Source organism: Mustela lutreola, chromosome 6 (assembly GCF_030435805.1).
Source record: "Mustela lutreola isolate mMusLut2 chromosome 6, mMusLut2.pri, whole genome shotgun sequence".
In the NCBI taxonomy this organism is placed as follows: domain Eukaryota; kingdom Metazoa; phylum Chordata; class Mammalia; order Carnivora; family Mustelidae; genus Mustela; species Mustela lutreola.
Window position 1 is genome coordinate 150,817,391 of NC_081295.1, and position 25,133 is coordinate 150,842,523.

A 25,133-nucleotide genomic window follows, 5' to 3' on the forward strand; every position below is an offset into this window, starting at 1 on the left:
GCAGGAGAGAGAGAGGAGGAAGCAGGCTCCCCACTGAGCAGAGAGCCCGATGTGGGGCTCGATCCCAGGACCCTGAGATCATGACCTGAACCGAAGTCAGAGGCTTTAACCCACTGAGCCACCCAGGTGCCCCTGGTCTATGTTTTTCACTGAAAAATTATCTAGTAGTGTTAGGGAATTTCCCTTCTATGTAACTGTTTTCTTTTCTCTTACAGCTTTTAAGAGTGTATCTTTAGTTTTTTTCATTATTATTATTATGTCATTTAGTGTGACCTTCCTTGAGTTTATATCTTTGCTTCCTAGACTTGGACATTTGTTTCTTCCAGATTAGGGAACTTTTCAGCTCTTATTTCTTCTAATAATTTTCTGTACCCTTCTTTCTTTTTCTCCTTCCACTGTCCCTATAATGTGAATGTTGTGCTCAATGGTGTCATAGTGGTTCCTTAACCTATTCTCATTTTTTATTACTTTTTCTTTTTGCCATTCAGCTTGGTTGCTTTCCATTATCCTGTCTTCCAGCCCACTGATCTATTCTTTGGCAACCTCTAATCTGCTTGATTCCCTTAGTGTATTTTACATTTTAGTTATTGTATTCTTCAGTTCTGACTGGTTGGTTTGGTGGTTGGGGGGGGGGTCTGTTTTTTAGAGAGAGAGAAAGAGCATGGGAATGGGAGGAGGGGCAGCAGGAGAGAGAGAATCTTAAGCAGTCCTGATACCCAGTGTGGAGCCTGATGTGGGGCTCAGTCCCACAACCCTGAGATCATAACCTGAGCTAAAATCAGAAGTCAGACACTTAATTGACTGAGCCTTCCAGGTGCCCCTGGCTGGTTGTTGTTTTGTATTTTCTACATCTTTGTTGAAATTCTAAGTTTATCCACTCTTGTCTTTAGTCCAGTGAATATTGTTTTAACAGTTACTTCAAAGTGCTTATCAAGTAAATATATTTTTATCCTGTTTTGTTTAGCTCTTTTCTTGTGATTTTGCCTTGTTCTTTCATTTGAGACATATTTTCTGTCTCCTCATTTTGTCTTTTTCTCTCTGTTTTTCTCTATGTATCAGGTAGGTTACAGAGTCTCCTGGTTTTCAAAGTAGTGGTCGTTTTTTGTTTTTTTTTCAAGATTTTATTTATTTATATGAGAGAGACAGAGCAAGAGAGGGAACACCAGCAGGGAGAGTGGGAGAGAAAGAAGCAGGCTTCCTGCTGAGCAGGGAGCCTAACGTGGAGCTTGATCCCAGGATCCTGGGATCATGACCTGAGCCGAAGATAGACACTTAACAACTGAACCACCCAGCTGCCCCCAAAGTAGTGGTCTTTGGAAAAAGAGGCCCTGTGGTATCTTATAGTGCAATCCCCCCTGTTCACTAGGACCAGGCATCTAAGGGTATTCTATATGTGGGCTCTGTGCTAACTACTGTTGTGGCTGAGCCACATTTGCAATGGACATAGTGGTAGATGAGTCTGGCCTTCAGCCCGACTGGCTGCTGTGACCCACTTCATCTTCTTTTCTTTTTTTTTTTTTTTCTTTTATTTTAAGATTTTTATTTATCTACCTGAGAGAGAGAGAACACAAGAAGGGAGAGCAGTAGGCAGGGGGAACTGGAGAAACAGACTCTCCACTGAGCAGGAAGCCTGATATGGGGCTTGACCCCAGGACCCTGAGATCATGACCCGAGCTGAAGGCAGACACTTAAGCAACTAAGCCATTCAGGTGCCCCCTTACTTCATCTTCTATAGGCACATTGGCATGATTTGCTCCTCATGATAATGTGAGGCGTGGCTGTGGCCACCAGGGGCTCACTGATGGGTGGGCTGGAATTCAACCTAGCTGTTTGCACTTAGGCCTCTGTGGCAGCTGCATGTGCACCATGGGGCAGGAATTTCTCCCTGCATAGCCAGCAAAGAGACCTTTTGCAGGAATTGAAATGCATGCTGGGGTGTGGTGTTATCCCCCCACATCCTCAGTGCAGGACTTGCTTTGGAGTGAAGCTGATCCTCGTTGGGGCCACCTGCTCTGGCAGGATGACTGGCCGGGGCAGTCACTGCTTTGGAGGGATGCCTGCCCCCGTGGGTGTGTTGGTTTGGGACAGGCCTGCAGAAGAATGCTGGTGCCAAAAACTTAGATGGAAAGTGTTAGAATTGGCTCCAGCCAGCAACTGATCATTCTAAGCTGGGGGTGGGTCGAGAAAAATGGCACCCACTAGCACTTTTGTTCCCAGAGAAATCTTCCGCAGACCCCTGCCCCTCCAGCACAGCCTTACGACTAGGCAATAATTCTCCTTCGTATATATCCCCAGGCACTTTTCAAACTGCTGCCCTATGTTGCGTCTCCCAAGTTATTTATCAGGCTGGTTCTTTAAGTGTGCAGACTCAGCTTCCTATTATCTCTAGCTGTCTTGGAGCTAAGCCCTGCAGGTTTCTAAAGCTTCCAAAGTTAAGCCCCACTGATTTTCAAAGCCAGAGTTATAGGGATTGGTTTTCCCCTCAAGGATCCCCACAGCTAGGGATACCTAATGTGGGTTCTGATCTTCTTCCCCGCTCTGTGCTTGTGGTGTCCGTCCTATTTGTGGTTAGTTGTGCTCAGGGTCTGGATCTCAATAGCCTCTCTACTCCTCCCACCCTTTTTGATGGGGTCTTTTCTCTATGACTGGCTGTGGAAGATCCGTTCTGCCCGTCTTCAGGCTGTTTTCAGTTACGCGTGTAGATGTCACTGGTACCTCAGGGTGTTCAGAGGACAAGGTCAGCTCAGGTTCTTCCTATTCTGCCATCTTCCCTCTCTCCTGTCAGAGTAATTTCTTACTGATAGTAATTTAAAAAGATAAATTTGACAATTGATTTACCTTTTAAGGATATTTTAAAATCATAGATGATGTTCAAACCAATCCCTACTATGGCCTCACTGGTTTTCATTCCACCACGTGCTCATTGGAGCAGAAAACAAAGGGTTGCAAGATTTTGATCACTTGGGACATGGCTCACACTGTAAAATTAAATAAGAAAATAATCCAAACTCTGTGGGATGTATTAAACTGTAGTAAAAAGAATAACTAGAAGGGCACCTATGTGACCCAGTCAGTTAAGCATTTGACTCTTGATCTCAGCTCAGATCATGGGTTTTATCTCAGGGTCAAGGGTTCGAGCCCCACATTTGGCTCCCTGCTGGATGTGGAACTTACTTTAAAAAAAAAAGAAAGAAAGAAAGAAAAAAGAACTAGAAAAGTTCTTAAACTGCAAAAGAAAAACTAGAAATACCATAAAATGTCAACAGGCACTAGGATTATGGGTGCCTCATTCTTTTCATGGATTGAAAACTTTTCTAAAAGGAATTTTTTGTAATTGAAACAACAATCAATGTCCAACAGTTAAGGGGTGTTTGTCAAAAGTAGGCACATTTATTCACAGAATAGTACACAGCTATTAAAAACAACTTTTAGGAAGTTTATATAATAACATGGGAAATGCTTATATTTCCGGAAAGCCAGAGGCAAGGTACAAACTTTCTCTGAAAGACTGAACACAAAAAAAGAGAATACTGGCTCTCTACAGGGAATGGAACAGAGAACTAAGGACAAATGTAGGCGGTAATTTTTTTTTTATAACATTGATCAGATTGGCAAAAACAAAAGGCTGGCAATACTAAGTACCAATGAGAATGTGGACAAAGACCTGTTATACATTTCAGGGCAGAGGGAAATTCCTATAACCATTTGGAGAGAAATCACACACAAGCAAGCTCAAAAACCCGATCCTTTATACTGACTCTGTGACCTCTTATTTACCTTATTACCTCATGTGTGCACAGAGAAATGCAAAAGGATATCTTCACTGGCTCATGGTTCAGCTTCACTGAAAACAACCTAAACGTCTATTGCCGACTGAATCATGTGCCCCCCCCCCATTGTTCTGTTGATGTCTTAAACCCCAGTACCTCAGAATGTGACTATATTTGGAAATAGGGTCTTTGAAGAGGTACTTAACTTAAAGTGAAGTCACTGGGGTAAGCTCTAATCCCATATGGTGTCCTTATAATAAGAGCATATTAGAACACAGACATGTACAAAAAGACGACCATCGAAGATAGAAGATGGCCATCTACAAGCCAATAAGAGAGGTATCAGAAGAAATCAGCCCTGGGGCACCTGGGTGGCTAGTCTTTTGAGTGTCCAACTCTTGATTTCAGCTCAGGTCATGATCTCAGGGTCATGGGATCAAGCCCCGTGTCAGACTCCATGCTGAGTACGGAGCCTACTTGAGATTCTCTCTCTCCCTCTGCTTCAGCCCCTCCCTGCCCCTGCTTATGCTCTCTTTCTCTGATTCAAACATTTTTTTAAAAAATTAATCAACCTTGCCAACACCTTGATCTCAGACTTCTAGCTTCCAGAACTGTGAGACCATAACTTTGTTTTTGAGGTCTCCCAGTCTGTGGTACTTTGCTGTGGTAGCCTGAGCAGATGAATGGAAAGCCCATCAGCATAAAATGGATAAATAAAGCCATGGTTATGTAGACAACAGTCCCACTAACTACCAGATTTGTAAAAGATGAGGGTTCCAGCAATATGGAGTTCCCATGAGGAATTCAATTCAAACATGTTGCTCTTCTCCCACCTGAACCCCAGGGGCCAGAAGAGTTTGATCTAGCACCACAATCAAAGGACAGCCTGGAGGTTGAAGGACAAGGAAACACGGTCATTTCACAGCCTTTGGTCATTACTAAGGCCATTTATAGGGTTGGTCTCTAAAAGTAGAGGACAGAATCCAAAAGCCAGCCTGCCTCTCCAGGATGCCCCCTCTCCCCGACCCCAGAAACATAATCCTGTTAGGGTGAACGGAATTCATTCCTTCAGTCATTTGTTGAACCAACATTGACTCCACTACCCCCTTTGAATCCAGAGCCTTGCTAGGGATAAAGATATAAAGATAAAACAACTTACGGTTGTCAGGCAGCTGGCAGTCTAACTGGGAAGCGACAAATGAAATCGAGTCGCTACACAAGATATTACTGGGGATCTATGAGCAGAGTCCAGAGGTGAGTGGAGAAAGACATCACAGTGAAAACAGCACCTTGCACATTATATTTTCTCTGCCGGAAAGGCCTGTTTTTTTGCTCTGGGCAGTGTGTGCTCAACAAAGGCAGGTCTTTCAGGCAGCAGCAATAAAGGGTCCAAGGGCACAGAGTCACAAACGCCCCAGGAAGCCAAGGCAAGGCTCTAAGTGGGGCAGCAGCATTGCCTGGTGGGAGGGGGCGGGAACCAGGCTGGTCAGGGGAAGAGGTGGGTTTTAAGTTGTAGACAGTAGGAGTGGACAGAATTTTTTCTGAAGAAGACTGGCCTGGTGGGCTGTCCAGGAAGATTCTCTGGCAGCAGGTTGTAAAAGCACTAGAGGGAGAAAGGATGGGTAGTCGGACAGAAAACCTGTCCCAGCATCTGGGGCTTCTCCAGGTCGGTGCACACAGAGAGAGTTGTGACTCAGGACTGCAGCTGGAAATGCTGAAAGGTCACTTTGCCTGTGAAACACAAGACAATAGACAGAAAGAGCGCCTGGAAAGAATGGAGGATTGTAGCTGGCAAATGCCTAACCCGCGTACATTTTAATGTCAAAAGTGCTTATTCTGTATGAATTTTCTTTGAGAACAATAGGGGCCATTTGATCCCCGGAGCTATGTGCATCCAGAAAGCTGTAGAGAAAAGTGCTGTGCTGTCAGGGCTCTTCATCTGCTTCCACTGGTTGGATCAGCCGTTTGGGAAAAACTGGCCGGCTGATGTCACACCATGGCACGTGGGAGCCAACTGGTACCCCGAGAAGGCAGGTGTCCAGGTCACTCAATCACCCAACTCTTCACCTGTGCTTCTAAGGCTCTTTAAGGTGCTTGCTTCGGCAGCACATATACTAAGGCTCTTTAAGGCTTTAGAAGGACATGCTTATTTGAGAAAGTATCATAGAAAGTTTAGGAAGTCCTCTTCTGCCCATTTGTCCATGAGGTGCCCTCTGCTGAGTCATAGAATTTGCTTCTGTCCTCAACTCTGCTACAGAAGAGTTCTGTGGTACCATGGACCTCCTCAAACTCCCGGAGCCTCCTTTTTCTCAGATGTAAAAACATGAAAGGAAACCAGTCATGCCCACACCTGGCTGCGCATCAGAATTCCTTGGGGAGTGAGTTAAGAATCCTAATTCCTAGGCGTAACTCCAGACCAATGGAATTAAGTCATCTGGGGAAGGGGACCCTTGGAGACTGTAACCAAGGATCTGTTTAGGCATCTGTTACCTGCTGATCCCCAAGGTCTCTCACTTTCTAAGATCTCCTGGTACTTACAGATTCACATTATAGGAAGCATAGCATCACCCCCAACCCTATGGTCAGTATTTTGGCCAGAATTCAGGGGGTTCTCACAGGAAACTTAGATGACTCCTGGACATCTTGCTCCATTCTCCAGCTCTTACTACATTCTCTGTCACACTGGATCTGTCCCCTTCTCTCCTCCAATGCAAGCCAAACTGGACCCAAGTCCACCTTCTTTAAGATTAAAAGTGTCTCACCATGGCGGTAAGAGATAACTATTCCATAACAAACCAGCAATTCTACCACATGCAATTCTTAAAGGTCCCCCTGACCAGTCCACCCGCAGGGATTTCCCTTTCTTCTCCGGTCCCAAATTCCTGCCAGTGTCACTCTTCTGCTCCCAAGCAGTGTATGCCAAAATTCCCTCCAAGTTCTGCCCATTTCTCCCACAAAGCCGTTTGTTCTACACAACCTATATCAGGTCTTGAAAATCTGAACCAACCTTTGCATATTTCAAAATGCACTAAGGATCACATTAAGCAAAAAGTCTTTGAGGAAACAAAGCACTGACGGGCTTCAAAACACCTTCTCTTGAACAGAATCAAGTGATCCTGTTTGACTCTGACCTCTGCTAGTTACTCCCTAACTAGCAGAAAGTAATGGCAGGGTTACCACTACCTTCCATCAGTATTAACTCGGCTGCTCCCCCAAGAAGATGGCAGTAGTGGCAATTGGCACTTTCTTTTCCATAGTGAATCTATTTCCCACTCCTTGCATGTTTAAGGGCCCCCCAAGTGGCACAACCAGCTATTCTGCTGCTAAAATTTTCGTCTCTCTGAAAACAAAACGTCTGCACCAGGAGGTGAAATGGATTTTGGAATTGCCCAGCTCAAGCCTCAGCTCCTCCACTAATTAGCTGGGCCGCTGTGGGCAAGTTTCTTCAGATCTCTGAGCCTTGGCTTCCACATCTTCAGAAAAACAGGGTAATAACATCAAGTTCATGCAACTATATGAGGGAACATTAGATGTGATGGGAATTGTTGGTAACAGCTAGCTTTCATCTTCTTAGCATCCAGTAGGCAACCTTGCATAAGTTTAAAGAATTAGACAAAGCACATGTGGCACGAGCTTTCTCTCTGCAAATACCTCTTCTCCTGGGCCCCAAGGAGTCATTTACTGAGCATAGGACCTTTACTAAATAACCTTCTGGAGGACTAGATACCCCACTACCAGCCTGCTCCTTTGGGTGACTGCTGCATTAACAGGTAATGATATGTTGCAAGGTCAACATCTAATTTCAGGACAAAAGCAAGCTTGATTCCAAAGGACAAGACAGGAGTTCTGTATGCAAGGCTGGAAAACAGGAATGTTGTGCTGGGCAACCATTAGGCACCATGAAATGAGGTAGCTCCAAATCTTAGAGGAGAACACGGGGGTAAGGCAACTGATCACAGATTGATTCTGATTCTCAGTTTGTCCTGGGCGCTCCTACAGCACACACCTAGATCATGTCTTTCTAGTCACACTGTGAGCTCTTTGAGCACAGAAAATGTCATTGGCATCTTTTACCTGCAGTACCTGACAGATTGCTAGGCCCATACAAGATGCATTTAAGGAATAAGTGAACGCATCTGTTAATGGATGGGTGGACAGATGAGGGAGTTTCAGACTGTGTAAAATGACTGCCTGAGAGGTTATGTCACATAATGGGCTTTCAGAACACCCTGAAAAACACAAGCCTTTATTTCAAAAACTAGTTCTGAAAAAAACAGAAAATGTTTCCCAGCGCAAAAGTGACTCCAACAGAACTGTCAAGTGCAATGATGCATTAAACTCGTTAATTCAATCCCTCATTCATTCAACAAACATTTACTAAATCGTTACATGCCAGGCACCATGCCAACTGCTGGAGATGAGAGAAGTAAAATGTGGTCCCCTGAGGAGGGGCTGCACATTGGTCAATTTTTTAAAACTTCCTATGTGCTTCTGGGCAGCCAGGGTGGAACAGGCCTGCCCAAGACCGTTGTCTTCCCAGAGCCTGCCCAGGGCGTACCCACACCATTCTGGAGACCACTGGCCAATCCTTCTTTTCTCCTCCCAATCTCCCAGTTTCTACCTTTTGCTCCCTTACATGGTGAAAATCTCAATGAATTACTTATTGCTTTGGCAACTATAGAGTAATGTTCCTTGTGGTTACCTTAAAGAGAAAAAGGAAACAAAACCAAAATAGTTTAGATTCGGCTTTTTCAAAAACAAACTATGAAATCTATCTTATGTTCAATTCCAGTGTAGTTAACATATACAGTGTTATATAAGCTTCAGGTGTACAATACAGTGATTCAATAATCCCTTATATTAGTGCTCATTAACATAAGTGTACTCTTCATTCCCTCTGCTTGTTTCGCCCATCCCCCTACCTCCCTCCCCTCTGGGAACCATCTCTTTGTTCTCGACAGTCAAGAGTCTCTTTTTTGGTTTGTCTCTTTCCTTTGTTCATTTGGTTTGTTTCTTAGTTCCACATAGTGAATGAAATCATATGGTATTTGTCTTTCTCTGATTTATTTCACTTAGCATTACACCCTCTAGCTCCATTCACGTTGTTTCAAATATCATTGTATATATATACACCACATCTTTATCCACGCAATCGATGGACATTTGGGCTGCTTCTGTAATTTGGCTATTGTAAATAATGCTTCTGTAGACATTGGAGTGCATGTATCTCTTTGAATTAGTGTTCATATATTCTTTGGGTGAACACCCACTAGTGCGATTGCTGGATGGTAAGGTATTTCTATTTTTAATTTTTCGAGGAACCTCCATACTGTTTTCCACAGTGGCTGCACCAGTTTTCATTCCTACCACCAGTGCAGGAGGGTCCTTTTTCCTCCACATCCTTGTCAACTCTTGTTTCCTATTTTTTTTTATTTCAGCCACTCTGACAGGTATGAAGTAATATCTCGGAGTTTTCGTTTGCATTTCCCTGATATTAAGTGATACTGAGCATCTTTTCATGTGTCTGTTGACCATGTGTATATCTTCCTTGGACAAATGTTTGTTCTTGTCTTTTGCCCATTTTTTTAAGTTGGATTATTTTGGGGGTATTGAGTTATATCAGTTCTTTATATATTTTGGATTTTAACCCTTTATTGGCTATGTCATTTGCCAACATCTTCCATCAGTAGGTTGTCTTTCGGTTTTGTTGATTGTTGTCTTTACTGTGCAGAAGATTTTTATTTTGATGCTGTCCCAATGGATTATTTTTCCTTTTCTTTCTCTTGCCCAGGAGACATATCTAGAAAGATGTTGTTACAGCCAATGTCAGAGAAATTGCTGTCTGTTTTCTTCTAGGATTTTTGTGGGTTTTGGTCTTACAAAAACAAAGTGGGAAGTATCACAATTCCAGATTTCAAGTTATATCACAAGGCTATAATAATTCAAACAGTATGGTACTGGCACAAAAAGAGACACATAGATCAGTGGAACAGTATAGAAAGCTCAGAAATAACCCCATAATTATATGGCCAATTAATCTTTGACTAAGGAGGCAAGAGTATGCAATGGAAAAGACAGTCTCCTCCAGAAATGTCACTGGAAAAATAGAACAGCAACATGCAAAAGAATGAAACTGGACCATTTTCTTAAACCACACACAAAAATAAACTCAAAACTAAATGTATTTCTTTTAAACCAGAAGTTCATTGACACAAAACTGCTTAATTAATGTACATTTAGGACAGTGTGGATCTCTACTAATTTTAGTATTTTTTTCTAGTTCTGTGAGAAATGCTATTGATATATTTTTTTTGATGTTTCACTTTCTTTTATTAATTTTTTATTTTTTATAAACATATATTTTTTATCCCCAGGGGTACAGGTCTGTGAATCACCAGGTTTACACACTTCACAGCACTCACCAAAACACATACCCTCCCCAATGTCCATAATCCTACCCCCTTCTCCCAAACCCCCTCCCCCCAGCAACCCTCAGTTTGTTTTGTGAGATTAAGAGTCACTTATGATTTGTCTCCCTCCCAATCCCATCTTGTTTCATTGATTCTTCTCCTACCCACTTAAGCCCCCATGTTGCATCACCACTTCCTCATATCAGGGAGATCATATGATAGTTGTCTTTCTCTGCTTGACTTATTTCGCTAAGCATGATACGCTCTAGTTCCATCCATGTTGTCGCAAATGGCAAGATTTCATTTCTTTTGATGGCTGCATAGTATTCCATTGTGTATATATACCACATCTTCTTGATCCATTCATCTGTTGATGGACATCTAGGTTCTTTCCATAGTTTGGCTATTGTGGACATGGGGCACGTGCACCCGAATGTTTATAGCAGCTATTGATATTTTGATAAGAGATTACATTGGATCTGTAGATTACTTCAGATAGTATAGACTTTTGAATATTCTCCCAATCCATGAACATGATATATCTTTTTATTTGCTTGCTCATCTTTAATTTCTTTCATCAATGTTTTATATTTTCAGAATATAGGTCATTCACCACCTTGGTTAAATTTCTTCCTAGGTATTTTATTCTTTTTGGTACAATTGTAAATGGAGTTGTTTTCTTAATTTCTCTTTCTGCTAGTTCATTATTGGTGTAACAAAATGCAACAGATTTCTTTATATTAATTTTGTATACTGCAACATTATTGAATTCATTTATTCTGATAATTTTCAGGTGGAGTCTTTAGGGTTTTCTCTGTATAGGATCATGTCATCTGCAAATAGTGGCAATTTAATTTTTTTTCTTACTAATTTGGATGTATTTTCTTTCTTTTTCACCTCTGATTTCTGTAGCTTGGACATCCAGTACTATGCTGAATGAAAGTAGTGAAAGTAGGTTTCTTTGCCTTATTCCTGATCTTTTTTTTTTTTTTTTAGTTTTTATTTGACAGACAGAGATCACCAGTAGGCAGAGAGGCAGGCAGAAAGAGAGAGAGGGAAACGGGCTCCCTCTGAGCAGAGAGCCCGATGCGGGGCTCGATCCCAGGACCCTGGGATCACGACCTGAGCTGAAGGCAGTGGCTTCAACCCACTGAGCCACCCAGGCACCCCCCTTATTCCTGATCTTAAATAAAAGACTTTTTCACCAGTATGTTAGCTGTGGGCTTTTCATATACGGCCTTTAATATATTGAGGTATGTTCCCTCTAAACCCAATTCATTGAGTTTTTATCATGAATGGATGTTTTATTTTGTTAAATGCTTTCTCTATTGAGATGATCATATTATTTTTAATCCATCATTTTATTAATGTTGTGCATCACTTTTTCTTTTTTTTTTCTTTTTTTTTGCAATTATTGAATCATCTTTGCATCCCAAGGCTTTATTCTTAGGATGCAAGGATGATTCAATAATTGCACTTGGTAAGTGGTGAATAATTCTTTTAATATATTGTTGTATGTGATTTACTAGTATTTTGTTGAGAATTTTTGCTCCTATTTTCATAAGGGACATTGGCCTATAGTTCTCTTTTTTTTAATTGTGTTTTTATTTGGTTTTGATTGTCAGGGTGATGTTGGCCTCACAGAGTACATTCAGAAGCTCTCTTGCTGCTTCTTCTTATTATTATTATTCTTCTTTTTTGAATATTTTGAGAATAGTAACAATTTAACTTCTTTAAATATTTGGTAGAATTCCTGTGACACCACCTGGTCCTGAACTTCTGTTTGTTAGGAGTTTTTCAGTTGCGGATTCAATTTTGTTACTATTAATTGGTCTGTTTTAATTTTCTATTTCTTTCTGATTCAGTTTTGGAAGATTGTTTGTTTCTAGAAATTTAACTATTTCTTCCAGGTTGTTCAGTTTGTTGGCTTATTATTTTTCCTAGTAGTTTCTTAAAATTCTTTGTATTTCTGTCATATCATAAGTTACTTCTCTTTTGTTTCAAGTTTTATTTGGGTTCTTTTCCCACTTTTGTTTTCTTGATGAATCTAGCTCAAGTTTTATCGATTTTACCCTTTTAAAGAACCAGATCTTGGTTTCACTGATCTTTTGTGGTTATTTAAAGATCTTTATTTCTGCCCTGATTTTTATTTTCTTCTTTCTACTAAACTTTGGGTTTGTTTTCTAGTCTCGTTAGGTGTAAGGTTAGATTATTTGACATTTTTCTTGTTTCTTGAGGTAGGCCTGTATTACTACGAATTTCTGTTCTTTTTTTAAAGACTTATTTTAGAGATAGAAAGAGCCAGGAGAGGGGCAAAGAGAGGATCCTAAAGTAGACTCCCCATGAGCATGGAGCCAACTTGGGGCTCAATCCCAGGACCCTGAGGTCATGACCTGAGCTAAAATCAAGAGCTGGATGTTCAACCAACTGAGCCACGCAGGTGCTCCTAAATTTCCCTTTTATTTTTTTTTTTATTTTTTTTTAAGATTTTTTAATTTATTTATTTGACAGATCACAAGTAGGCAGAGAGGCAGGCAAAGAGAGAGAGAGGAGGAAGCAGGCTCTCCGCGGAGCAGAGAGCCCGATGTGGGGCTCATGACCTGAGCCGAAGGCAGAGGCCCTAACCCACTGAGCCACCCAGGTGCCCCTAAATTTCCCTTTTAAAACTGCTTTTGTTGTGTGCCAAAGATTTTGGCGATTGTGTTTTCATTTGTCTCCATGTATCTTTTTTTAAATTTCTCTTTGATTTCTTCACTGATCCATTGGTCATTTAATAGCATGTTGTTTAGATTCCACATGTTTGTATCTTTTCATTTTTTTCATGATTGATTTCTAGTTTCAAACCCATTATGGTCATAAAAAATGATTGATTTCAACCTTTTCAAATTTATTAAGCCTTGTTTTGTGGCCCAACATGTGATCTGTCCTACAGAATATTGCATATGAACTTGAACATGTATTCTGTTGGTTTTGTATGGAATGTTCTGTACATGTTCTGTTAAGTCCATGTGGTCTAATGTTTCATTCAAAGATACCGTTTCCTTTTGATTTTCTGCTTGGGTGATCTATCCATTGATGTAAATGCAGTGTTAAAATATCTTACTGTCAGTTTCTCCCTTTATGTCTATTAATATTTGCTTTAAGTATTTAGGTGCTCCAATGTTGGGTGCATAGATATTCACAATTGTTATATCCTCTTTTTGGATTGATCCCTTTATCATTCTGTAATGTCCTTCATGGTCCCTCATTATAGTCTTTGTTTTATAATCCATTTTTTCTGATATAAAAATTGCTACATTGGTTTTTTTCCCCCCATTTGCATGGAATTTTTTTTTCAGTCCTTTACTTTCAGTCCATATGTGTCTTTATCTGAAATGAGTCTCTTGTAGGCAGCATATGGATGGGTCTTTCTTTTTTAATCCATTCAACTACCCTATGTTTATTAAGTGGAACATTTACATTTTCTTTCCCTTTGGACCTTTATTTTTTATTAATTTTTTTAACACCCAGTGCTCATCACAACACATGCCCTCCTTAATACCCATCACCCAGTTACCATTTCTCCCTACCCCTCTCCCTTCTGTAACCTTCAGTTTGTTTCCTGGAGACCAGAGTCTCTCATGGTTTATCTCCCTGATTTCTTCCCATTCAGTTTTCCCTTTCTTCCCCTGTGGTCCTCCATGCTATTCCTTGTGTTCCACATGAGTGATGCCCTATGATAACTGTCTTTCTCAGCTTGACTTACTTCACTCAGCATAATCCCCTCCAGTTCCATCCATGTTGATGTAAAGTTCTCATGGTTGGTAATATTCCCTTGTATATATGAACCACATCTTCTTTATCCTTTCTTCTGCTGAAGAACATCTCTCGTATTTCCACCATTTACATTTAAAGTAATTATTGATGGGTATGTACTTACTGCCATTTTATTCATTGTTTCCTGGTCACTTTTTTCCCCTCTTCGGTAGTCTTGCTATGTGTCTCTCCCACTCTCTTTTCTTATGATTGATGACTTTCTGTAGTGTTACACTCTTACTTCTCTATTTTTTTTTGCATGTATATTATAGGTTTTGGGCTTGTGGTTAGCATGTGGTCCACATGTAATATATATATACATATATATATACATATATATATGTATATATATATACACACACACAACTGTTTATATTAAGTTGATAGTCACTTAAGTTTGAACATCGAAAAGAACTTTATTCCCCTTTCTATATCCTATACATATGTTGTCCCACTTTACATCTTTTTATTTATAATTTTCTTCTAATTATGACCTTTTACTTTCCATTCAAAGAAGTACCTTTAACATTTTTTGTAGGCCAGTTTAGTGGTGATGAACGTTTTTAATTTTTGTGTCAGAAATTCTCTCTCTCCTTCAATTCTGAAGATAACCTTGCCAGGTTGAGTATTCTTGGTTGTAGGTTTTTTTCTTTCAGATAGGCCTGGATTATTCTGGGGTGCTTTGTGCCTGCACCACCTTGGTGAGAAGGCTGGCTATCTATAGTGATTGCCAACCAGGGGTGTCATGGTATGTGCCATGCTGGGCCCATCTTAGTGGGATAGCTGAAGCTGGTGTGGGCTAGGTGCCTGGGGCTCACTGAGGCAATAGCCTCCAGAGGGTGCCCAGAACCCTAATCCTACTAATGCTATCATGGTGGCAAAGGAACATTAACCATGGTGCTCATCAGCCTCTGTGACCTACAGAGTTCCATCAGCTCCCCTACCATTTGGCAGTATTCTAAGGTTAGCTCCTTTACATTCCAATGGATCCTTCAAGCCGTGGCTTTTTACCTGCACCCCAGAGAATCCGGGGCTGGTATGGACTCAGGGCCCAGGCCTTCCTGAAGTGGCAGGCCAACTATCATGCCAGAACCCTGTTCCCATCTGTGCTGTCAAGAAGGAAGGAGAATGCAGACCATGGTACTCACCAGCCAGTGCAACCCTGAGAAAGTTGCAGCAACTCCTCAGTCATTCGGCATGTTCTAGGGCCAGTTCCTTTATATTCTATGTGGTCTTTTAAACCATAGCTTTTCTCCTCACCCATGGCAAATGAATCTGCTTAAGGTCCCTCAATACCATTCTTCCCCTCTGACGTTTCATTAAGGAACATTAAGGAAGGAGGATTTCCTTCATTATCATGTCTCCACCTCTTTTGCCAACACCATCTATGTGGTCTTATCTTTTGCTGTACAGAAGTTGTTCAGTCACCCCTCAGTTCTTCAGGAGGAATTGCTCTATGAAGAGGTGTAAGTCTTGTGTATCCAGAGAGGAGGAAGACGTAGGGTCTCCCTATGTCACTATCTTGATCCAGAACTCCAGATGTTTTCAATTTACTTTGCCCAGATCCATCACAAGAAGCACTAACTACAAGAGCTACACATTATGAAATGTTATTACTTAATAAGACTTAAAAATCTAAATGACCCTCCCCCTCCCCCAGCCCCGAGCCATAGGCTGCAGAATGGATGCTTTGTCAGCAGGCCTGAAGACAACATTCACCTCATTGTCCAGCTCTTGAGTGACCAGGTACATTGTCAATGAGCAGTAATGTTTTGAAGAATCTTTTTTCCTGAGTATTGGTCTCAACAGTGGGCATCAAATATTCAGGACACCATGTTGTAAACATGTGCTATCATCCAGGCTTCATTGTTCCATTTATGCAGCACAGGCAGAGTAGATTTAACATCATTCTTAAGGGCCCACGGATTTCCAGGAAGGTGAATAGGCATTGGATTCAACTTAGTCAGCAGTTGTATTAGCCCCTAACAAGAGTTTCAGCCTGTGCTTTGAAACTTTGAAGTCAGGAACTGACTTCTCTGTAGCTGTGAAAGTCCTAGACGGCATCTTCTTCCAACTGAAGGCTGTTCATCTACATTGAAAATCAGTTGTTGAGTGGAGCTTCCTTAACTCTCTCAGGTTCATTAACTCTCCCAGCTCGATCTTCTGGAGAACTTCCCGCAACTTCTCCATCGGCATCTGCTGCTTCACTTTTCTTTTATGGAGGAGGCTTCTTTCCTTAACCCTCATGAGCCCACCTCTGTTGGCTTCAAACTTTCCTTCTGCAGCTTCCTCACTTCTCTCAGCCTTCACAGGATTGCAGAGTTAGGATCTTACTCTGGATTAGGCTTTGGCTTAAGGGAAAGTTAGGGCTGGTTTCATTTTTCCAGACCACTAAAACTCTCCATATCAGCAATAAGACTTTTGCTTTTTTATCACCCATATGTTCACGAGAATAGAGCTTTTCATTTCCTTCAAGAACTTGTCCTTTGCATTCACCAGCTGGCTATTTGGTGCAAGAGGCCTACCTTCCAGCCTGTCTCAGCTTTCAGCATGCTTTCCTCACTGAGCTTAATTATTTCTTGCTTTTACTTAGTGATAGATGTGTGATTATTCCTTTCACTTGAACCCATAGAGGCCCTTGTTGGGTTATTAATGGGCCTAGTTTCAGTGTTGTTGTGTCTCAGGGAACAGGGACCCCAGCCTGAGAATGGGGAGAGAGATGGAGAACAGTTGGTTGGTGGAGCAGTCAGAACACACACATTTCTCAGGTAAGCTCCTTGTCTTAGTTGGGTGTGCTTCATGGCACCCTAAAACAGTTGTAACAGTAACATCACAGATCACTAGAACAAATATAAAATAATTAAAAAGTCTGAAAAATTGTGAGAATTACCAACAATGTGACAGACATAAGCAGTGGTGTTGGGAAAATGGTACCAATAGACTAGCTTGACATCTGATTGCCATGAATCCTCAATTTCTAAAAAATGCAGTATCTGCAAAGCACAAGAAAGTGATGTGTGTAAAAGGAAACAGGCCTGCACTGAATAAAGCCCCTCAGTAAGAAAAATGTGCCTAAGGGCCCAGCACTATCTGACATATAACACCTATAAGCCCAGATTCCAAAGGCTTGACTTTGATTCCATTCAGGAATAAATAAGTAATCTTTGCAGACACTAGAGGAACCAATGGTCCATGTGTGCCCAGGACTGAAGGGTCAGCAGAGTCACTAGCATGACAGGATGGTTGGTTACCCTAGAGATCACCTCCTCTTGCTACCAAAATTCTTCTCTTAGAAATGAAAATGTTTAAATACAGTGAAACCTGAATATAAACCATATTGCAAATTCAAAGATTTCACTGTAACAATACACTTTGTGCCTGTGGTGCTATATACCATTTTTAATAGTGTGCATTTTCCTGGGTCTTGAGCCTCAAAATGTTCCTGTTGGAAAAGGATCCAGACAGATTTTAAGCATCTACATCCCCTCCCCCATAACATCCTTTGTGGACCAAGAGGTAGGATTGCCTCAAGGTTACCTGGGTAAATTGGGGTAAGCCTCAAACACAGGCCAAAATGTGCTGTCTTCATCCATTATCTTATATGAGGCCTAGAGTTCAGGTTCTAGTATTCTCTCCCAGCACCTTACAACCTCTCCAAGGGACAAGCCATCACTTCACGTGTCATTGTCCTAAGAGAAGCAGAAGGATACCTCTTGGAAATGCCAACTGCCAGCAGCTCTCTGGGGACTGCCTGGATTTTAATCTCTGCTTCATCACTAACTTTGTGACTGTGGGGACAGTAAGCAAATGTCCCTCTGATTCTCCATTTCCTCATCTGTAAAAGGGGGTTTAAGCCTACCTGCAAAGTTGGGAATGAAGATAGGACATCAAACCAAAAACCCAAACCGTCCAAGTGCCTGACATGGAGGACAAAATGAAGATGTTATAAGTGCTCAAATTTGAACAAGTAAAAACCTTAAGTTTGTGCATATTTGTTGAAACACACAAATATACACACATGCTTCAGAATGTGTGGTCTCCACTCCCAGAAACAAAAAAATAACCTTTCTGTTCAGAAACATTTCCTTTATATAGAAACACAGTATTCATTCAGTATGCATCCCATTTTTGACCATCTGATTTGAACAGGTTCTCTTCTCCCGAGGCATTTATTTGAGGGCACACCATTGCAACATGTAATTATCAGCATCACCAGTATTGTTTTGCACACTTGATACCATGTTTCTTTCTCCCACATAGAATTACTACCCAAGAGAAGTCCCTGAAAGGAACCACAGCACATTCATAACAAAGTTAAAAATGATCTTCAGATTCAACTAAAACAGTCTGATTTCATCAGCTGCAAAATCAGAAAAGTGAAAACCAGCCCACGTGTCATCACAGCCATGATCATTCACACCTCTATGAAATGAGGGGAGCAAAGAGAAAAATGTCTGTTGCTTCTTACCAAGCTTCTATATAATTTTAAATTACCTTTTTTTTTTTTAATTACTTATTTAAAAGACATTTTGCTGCCTTTGGTGGTGCAAACATTTGGGTGTTTCTCAAGGCCATCCCTGGGCAAGGCAGAGGGTGCATGTGAAATGGAAAACAGTAGCCCTTCCTAGACTCCTGGGGTACGCGCACGGGAGACTTTCTGATTTCCAATCTTGGCTCAGTTCAAAGAAAAAAGGGAAGCGTTCTGTCCCTGCGAGGAAAAAAAAATGCAGCCTACTTCAGGGCATGCCTTTCAGTCCACTGAAGTGTTCACAGCAAGTCCTCCTGGCTCCTCCTTGCAGGATCCTCTCTTCCACGGTCTTCTGCGTAGTCGCTGTGCTCAAAGGGTCTGCAGCTTCCCAAGGAACAACTGTGTCTGGCTGGGGTATGTTCTGGAAGACAAGCTCTGTCGGCAACCACCTTCTGCCTTCTGGAGCAGATGTCCGGGTTCCAGGGATGGGAAATCATGCCAGAAAAGCAAAGACCCAGCAGCCCAGAATGGCCAGTCTCTGTCTACAAAGCCGGCACAGTCTTCACACCACTCAAATGTCCTCGGAAATATTAAATCAACTGGACATGGCTGACTTAATCATATAAAAGACTTTATAAAATACTCCCTGCACTTAAAAAAAAAAAAAAAGCATGTAAACATCACTTCCAAGTCCCTGGCGAACCCTTGAGTCTTTGATCTTCTTTTTGTGACATTTTGCAGTTTTACTTGCTCAGCTTCCTTGGAGGGATCAGTCTTTTTTTTTCTTATTAATGGAGTTCAGAGTCTGAGGCTGCCTCTGGATATGAGCGTGTGGTTTGATTGGCAGAAAGAGTATTATCAGGAGACTTATGATGTGTAAATAAAAATACATGGACCTAGAATAAAACATACACAAAAGTTAAATTGCACACAAGGATACAAACGGGAAATGTCACATGCGTGTGATCACACCATCTGCAGTCCAGCAAGAGACCGGCTTCAGTCCACACCGCGGAAACCTCCAGCAGGTGAGCAGGCCACAGACGGGCCAAAGCCACAGGACTGGGTATAGCAAACTCATCAGCCTGTCTGCAGACAGACACAGTACTGTCCTGCTGCCAGAAGCAGACAAAGAACATTAATCCCACGACAGACAGTCAGAATCCCCTAATACTCAAAATATATGAGGATACAGGAAAATGCAAACCCTATATTCTGTTCCCTAGACACAAACACAGCCTACACTTTAGCTGATGTACTCAAGCATAAGGGGTTCTTCTTGTGTGTGTTAGGAGCCAGAAGAATCCAGATTTTCAAAGCTTACTCCATAACTCTGAAAATCGCTTTCATCCAAACTAATAAGAAACAAGTGTTGCTTTTGAGTCTGTGGGACTTTTATTGCATAAATGTGTTCAGCACACTGAGCACAGAGTAGACCATACTGGGCGTATCTGTAAATGTAATTGATTAGAAACAGCTTGCATTTGTACAATTGTTCTAGATCCTTTTGGAAAGGCTAACTTAGGCTTTCTCCAATGCTGTTTGAAGAGCAAGGAAAAAGTAATGTTAAAAGGAGGGGAAAAGACCCACAATGGATTCATGTATCATTCCTCAGCTTCTGTGATCATAAGGTCAGACACATTGGAATCCGATAATTTACTTATCCCCTAAACTTCCCCCCAAATGTCTACAGAATAGTCAAGACTTCTAACAGAAGGGAACACATCTTCACTCATTCTCTCAATAAGCATTTACTGCTTTGGATGTACAAAGCATTAAACGAGGATCTACAAAAAGGCAAAGCCCCCATCTCTTCCTTCAGGGGGAGGGGAAACAAGACAAGTATACGAGGTAAGGGTATACTCTCCTCCCACTGAGCTGGAGGACAGGTTTCATACTATGAAAATGTGGTCTCTTCTCTCTCAAAATCCAGTATAGTGGTACTATACTCACCCTTCTTGTGATGACGGGAGATGATTTAAATTAGCAGCGTGGGGCTATGCCTGACCTTCTGACCAAATACATCAGAAGGAGGATCACTGGTCTCCGGAGAGCACATGACCATGACTGAAACCATGGAAAGTAAAAGTGGGCATGAGGGGCTCCCAGAATCGAACCAGCCCCAGGTAAGTGAGCAACTCTTTTATTGTCTAAGCCAAAACACAGAGAATGAAAGAGTTCCACAGACAGACACACTGGCTCAACAGGTGTAAACTAGGGTTCGCAACAGGCATAAATTTCAGCCTGCACATCTGTATACTTTGCTCTTACGTTTTGCCACAATCTCTCCTATGTGACCAGAGCTACACTGGAACAATTATGTTAAAGCCACATATTTTAGGAGTCAAGGGAAAAATATTTCAAACCCCTGGCAAAGTTTAGAAACCTATTCTGACCCACCATATTTTTCTAAAATTTTAAGACCTATTTTATCTTTTTATTATGGAAAAACAAGATGTATGGAGCACGCTAGGGCTGATCTAGGTACTCCAGATGCACAGATGAACAAGGCACAGTTCCCACGCTCGAGGACTTTGTTATCTGCAAAAATATCTATACAAATTCTAACATCCTTGCACGTGAATTTAAGGGTCATATACTTAACGTATGTAGTTTTGCTTTTCAAAATGGGTTCATAGCAACATTCTGCTATGGACTAAATATGGTATTTGGAGAAGTAGAGCTTGGAGAGGTAATTTGGTTGGGGTGAGGCCCCCATGATGGATTAGTGCCTTTATAAGAAAATAGAAACCAGAGCAGAAGCTGTCCCTGTGTGTTTCTATCTCTCATCTCTCTCTGCCAAGTCAGGGCACAGTGAGAAGGCAGTCTTCCTTAAGCCCAGAAGAGAGCTTCCACCAGAAACTGAATCTGGGGCGCCTTGATCTTGGACTTCCCAGACTCCACAATGGTGAGAAATTGTTGTTGAATTCACTCAGTCTGTACTTAGTCCTAGCGTTCTGAGTGAAGACAGGTTCTTTCATAACACATTGAAGTGCTCACTTGGGACTCATTTACAGCTTAGAAGAAAGAAGATTAGGGAGGAATTTAAAGTTATGAAGTCCTGATAGATTGAAAACTGACTACGTTTAAAAATAAAGCATGTCTGAAATTGAAATGTTAAGCAGCGGAGGACAGACTGAGCAGCCGATTTGCATACACCTGTCATTCACTGCCGGTGACACAATTAGCCCCCAGTGGGGAACAGATCTGGAATATAACCAGACCTACCTCCACTAAAAGACGATTCCATTTTCATTTCTTCCATCAGATTCAGTGATTGTCTTAAGAGATGCTGAAAACACTTTTTTTTTTAAATAAAGATTTTACTTATTTATTTAAGAGAGAGTGAAAGAGCACAAGCAGGGAGAGCAGGAGAGGGAGAAGCAGGCTCCCTTTTGAGAAGCCATCTAGGATCGCCTCTGGCAACATGTGACTTAAAATTCAAATTAATTAAGAGAAGATAAAACTGAAAATTCAGTTCCTCAGTCACACTAGCCACATGTGCTCATGGCTAATACGTCAGATGGCATTTCTGTCATTGCAGACACTTCTAGGGGACAGAGCTGGTCTGGATAGGGAATGACTGCGTGTGAAGAGAAACGGAAATCTCCTTGGGTGATCTGGATTGGATCGGATTCTTCCCCTAGAGCCCGCAAGTGTAGGAGCCAGCACGCTGTCGTCCGTTACATGCATGTTCTCTCACACAAATCCCTATTTAGCCTGATTGTCCACCAGTAACATTCTTCCCAAGCAGCTTCTCCCGAAGAAACATTCTTTCTACTGTTCTTGCTGTAAAGGAACTTTGGGTCTGAAACTCCGGTCCAACTGTGTGAGTTTTCTTCAATTACCCACTCTGAGTTTCCACTTCCTGCAAGGATAAACAGGGACCCTGACCCCTGCTTCTCTCTCGCCCCGCTCACTGCTAGTTACCACAGAGTCTACCCTCTGCCAACACTCATGGCACTTGGGGCTCCAGTGCCAGACCTCCTCTAGCACAAGGGGCCTGTCTATGCTTCCCTGTGTCTGGAGCGCAGTGCCGAGTGCTCCGGCTCGCCCCCCGCCCCCCCATCCTCACACACACTATGTCCATTTTCACGCCTCCTCTGTAGCCCAGGTCTTAGCCCAAAGGCCACTTTCACCCCAAGGCTGCCCTGGATGGCCAGTCGGGAGTCTGATCTTTGTACCATTCACTCAGAAAATGATTTCAGTGAGTAGTTATAAATCGGTCCGTTAATGCCTGTCTCCTCCATCAAACTAGCCTCTCCGTGGGACCAGGACTGATGGCTCTTTTGTTCTCACCACATTCTCGCCAGCTTCTAGAACGGTGCCCAGCAAACATAAGGTATGAAATGGTGTTGAGTTGAATTTGGTCATTTCTGCTACCACATGAAAAAAAAAAAAAAATCACCCACTCAGCAGTATCAAGCCCTGAGAATACTGGGGCATAGCGAGGTACGACTTGCTAGCAAGAGCGCTAACAAAACCAGCTCCGTGTGAAAATGTAGACTGCAAAGGGCAAATATTGGCCGGAGGTCACAGCTGCAGCGGGTAAGAAGATGGAGCTGTGTGTGAGGGGGCCTGCCCTCAGGGTGAGCATGGAGGGGGCAAACCAGCTGAGAGCCAGGGCAGAGCAGGTGGCGGGGGGCGGGACCACCTCTCAAATGAGGGAGCTCAATGGAACGGGGTACTGACAGGGGAGATCTCTCAGAAGAGGGAGCTCATGAAGGGAGGCTACTGACAAGGGGACTAACTCTCAGAGGTGGGGGCTCAGTGAAAGGGTAGGGAGAGGGGGGATAACTCTCAGAAGAGGGAGCTCAGTGAGGGGGGTTATGAATAAGGGGATATCTCTCAAAGAGGGAGCTCAATAAAGGGAGGGTACTGATGGGGGGGGATAGCTCTCAGGAGAGAGAGCTCAGTGAAGAGGGATAGTGATGAGGGGTTATGTCTCAGAAGAGGGAGCTCAGTCAAGAGGGTTAGTCAGAGGGGGAATATCTCTGAGAGGGAGCACAGTGACGAGGGTTACGTAGAGGGGAGTAGCTCTCAGAAGGAGGAGCACAGTGAATTTGGGTACTGACAGGGAAGATACCTCTCAGAAGAGGGAGCTCAGTGAAGGGAGAGTACTGAGAGGGGGATATTTCTCAGAAGGAGTTTAGTGAAGGGAGGGGAGGGAGAGGGGGGATATCTCTCAGAAGAGGGAGCTCAGCGAAAGGGGTTACTCAGAGAGGGAATATCTCCAATAGGGCGTTTAGTGAGGGGGGTTATAGAGAGGAGGGAGCGCTCTCAGAAGAAGGAACATATCGAGCGTGTGTACTGACAGGGAGGATATCTCCCAAGAGGGACTCAGTGAAAGGGGGGTGCGGGGTAGTGCAGGAAGATATCTCCCAGAAGAAGGCGCTCAGTGAAGGGAAGGTAGAAACAGGGGGGATGTCTTTCAGAAGAAGGAGCTCAGTGAAGAGGGGTTATGAACAGGGAGGATAGCTCTCAAAGAGGGAACTCAGTAAAGGGAGGGTACTGACAGGGGGATCTCTCTCAGGAAAGGGAGCTCAGTGAAGCGGGTACTGATGGGGGGTATCACTCAGAAGAGGGAGTTTAGTGAAGGGGGTATAGTGACAGGAGAATATCTCTCAGAAGAGGGAACTCAGTGAAAGGGGTTACTCAGAGAGGGAATATCTCCAACAGGGAGCTCCGTGGGGTGGGGGGTTACGGAGATGGGGAGTGAGCTCTCAGAAGAAGGAACATAGTGAGTGTGTATACTAACAGGGAAGATATCTCTCAAAAGAGGGAGCTCAGTGAAAGTAAGGTAGTTACGGGGCTATCTTTCAGAAGAAGGAGCTCAGTGAAGGTGAAGAGGAGCTATGAATAGGGGGATAACTCTCAAAGAAGCAGCTCAGTAAAGAGAGTGTATGGAGAGGGGGATATCTCTCAGGAGAGAGAGCTCAGAGAAAGGGGTTGCTGACAGGGGAGTTTCTCAGAAGAGGGAACTCATTGAAGGGGGTACTGATGGGTGGAATCACTCAGAAGAGGGAGCTCAGTGAAGGGAGGTAGGGAGTGGGGGGTATCTTGCAGAAGAGGGAGCTCAGGGAAGGGGAGGGTAGTGACAAAAGGGATATCTCTCAGAGGAGAGAGTTCAGTAAAGGAGGGTACTGATAGGGCCATATCTTTCAGAAGAGGGAGCTAGTGAAGGGGGGTAGTGACAGGAGAGATAGTTCTCAGAAGAGAGAGCTCAGTGAAGGGCAGGGTAGTGACAAAGGAGAAATCTCTCAGAAGAGGGAGCTCAGGGAGTGTGGGGGAGGGCAGTAACCATGGGGTTACCTCTCAGATGAGGGAGCTCATTGAAGGGGGGTACAGAGAAGGATATTTCTCGGTAGAGGGAGTTCAGTGAAGGAGAGGTAGTGATAGGATGTCCCTCAAAAAGGAGGCTCAGTGAAGGTTGAGTAGTGACAGGGAGGGTCTGGAGAGGGGGGATATGTGATATATCTGTATAGTGAAGTCTATGATTTCTTATATATAAAAATTACAACTTATAATAATGTGTGGATCGAGCCCCACATTGGGCTCTCTGCTCTGCAGGGAGCCTGCTTCCTCCCCTCTCTCTCTCTGCCTGCCTCCCTGCCTACTTGTGATTTCTTATCTGTCAAATAAATAAATAAAATCTTTAAAAAAAAAAAAAAAAGTATCTGAAAACAGTGA

At 42.7% G+C, this 25,133-nt stretch overlaps 1 protein-coding gene across 1 annotated transcript in view; it reads right to left on the minus strand.

Annotated features, from left to right (window-relative positions):
• Nucleotides 1-18,115: 18,115 nt before the first annotated feature.
• The window catches only part of MBOAT1 (membrane bound O-acyltransferase domain containing 1), a 111,437-nt gene continuing 104,419 nt past the window's right edge, over nt 18,116-25,133 (minus strand). Inside the window, exon 13 of the mRNA XM_059179441.1 lies at nt 18,116-19,339. Within this exon, the coding sequence (XP_059035424.1) occupies nt 19,213-19,339 (127 nt within the window). The 3' untranslated portion in view covers nt 18,116-19,212. The remainder of the gene's footprint in view (nt 19,340-25,133) is intronic.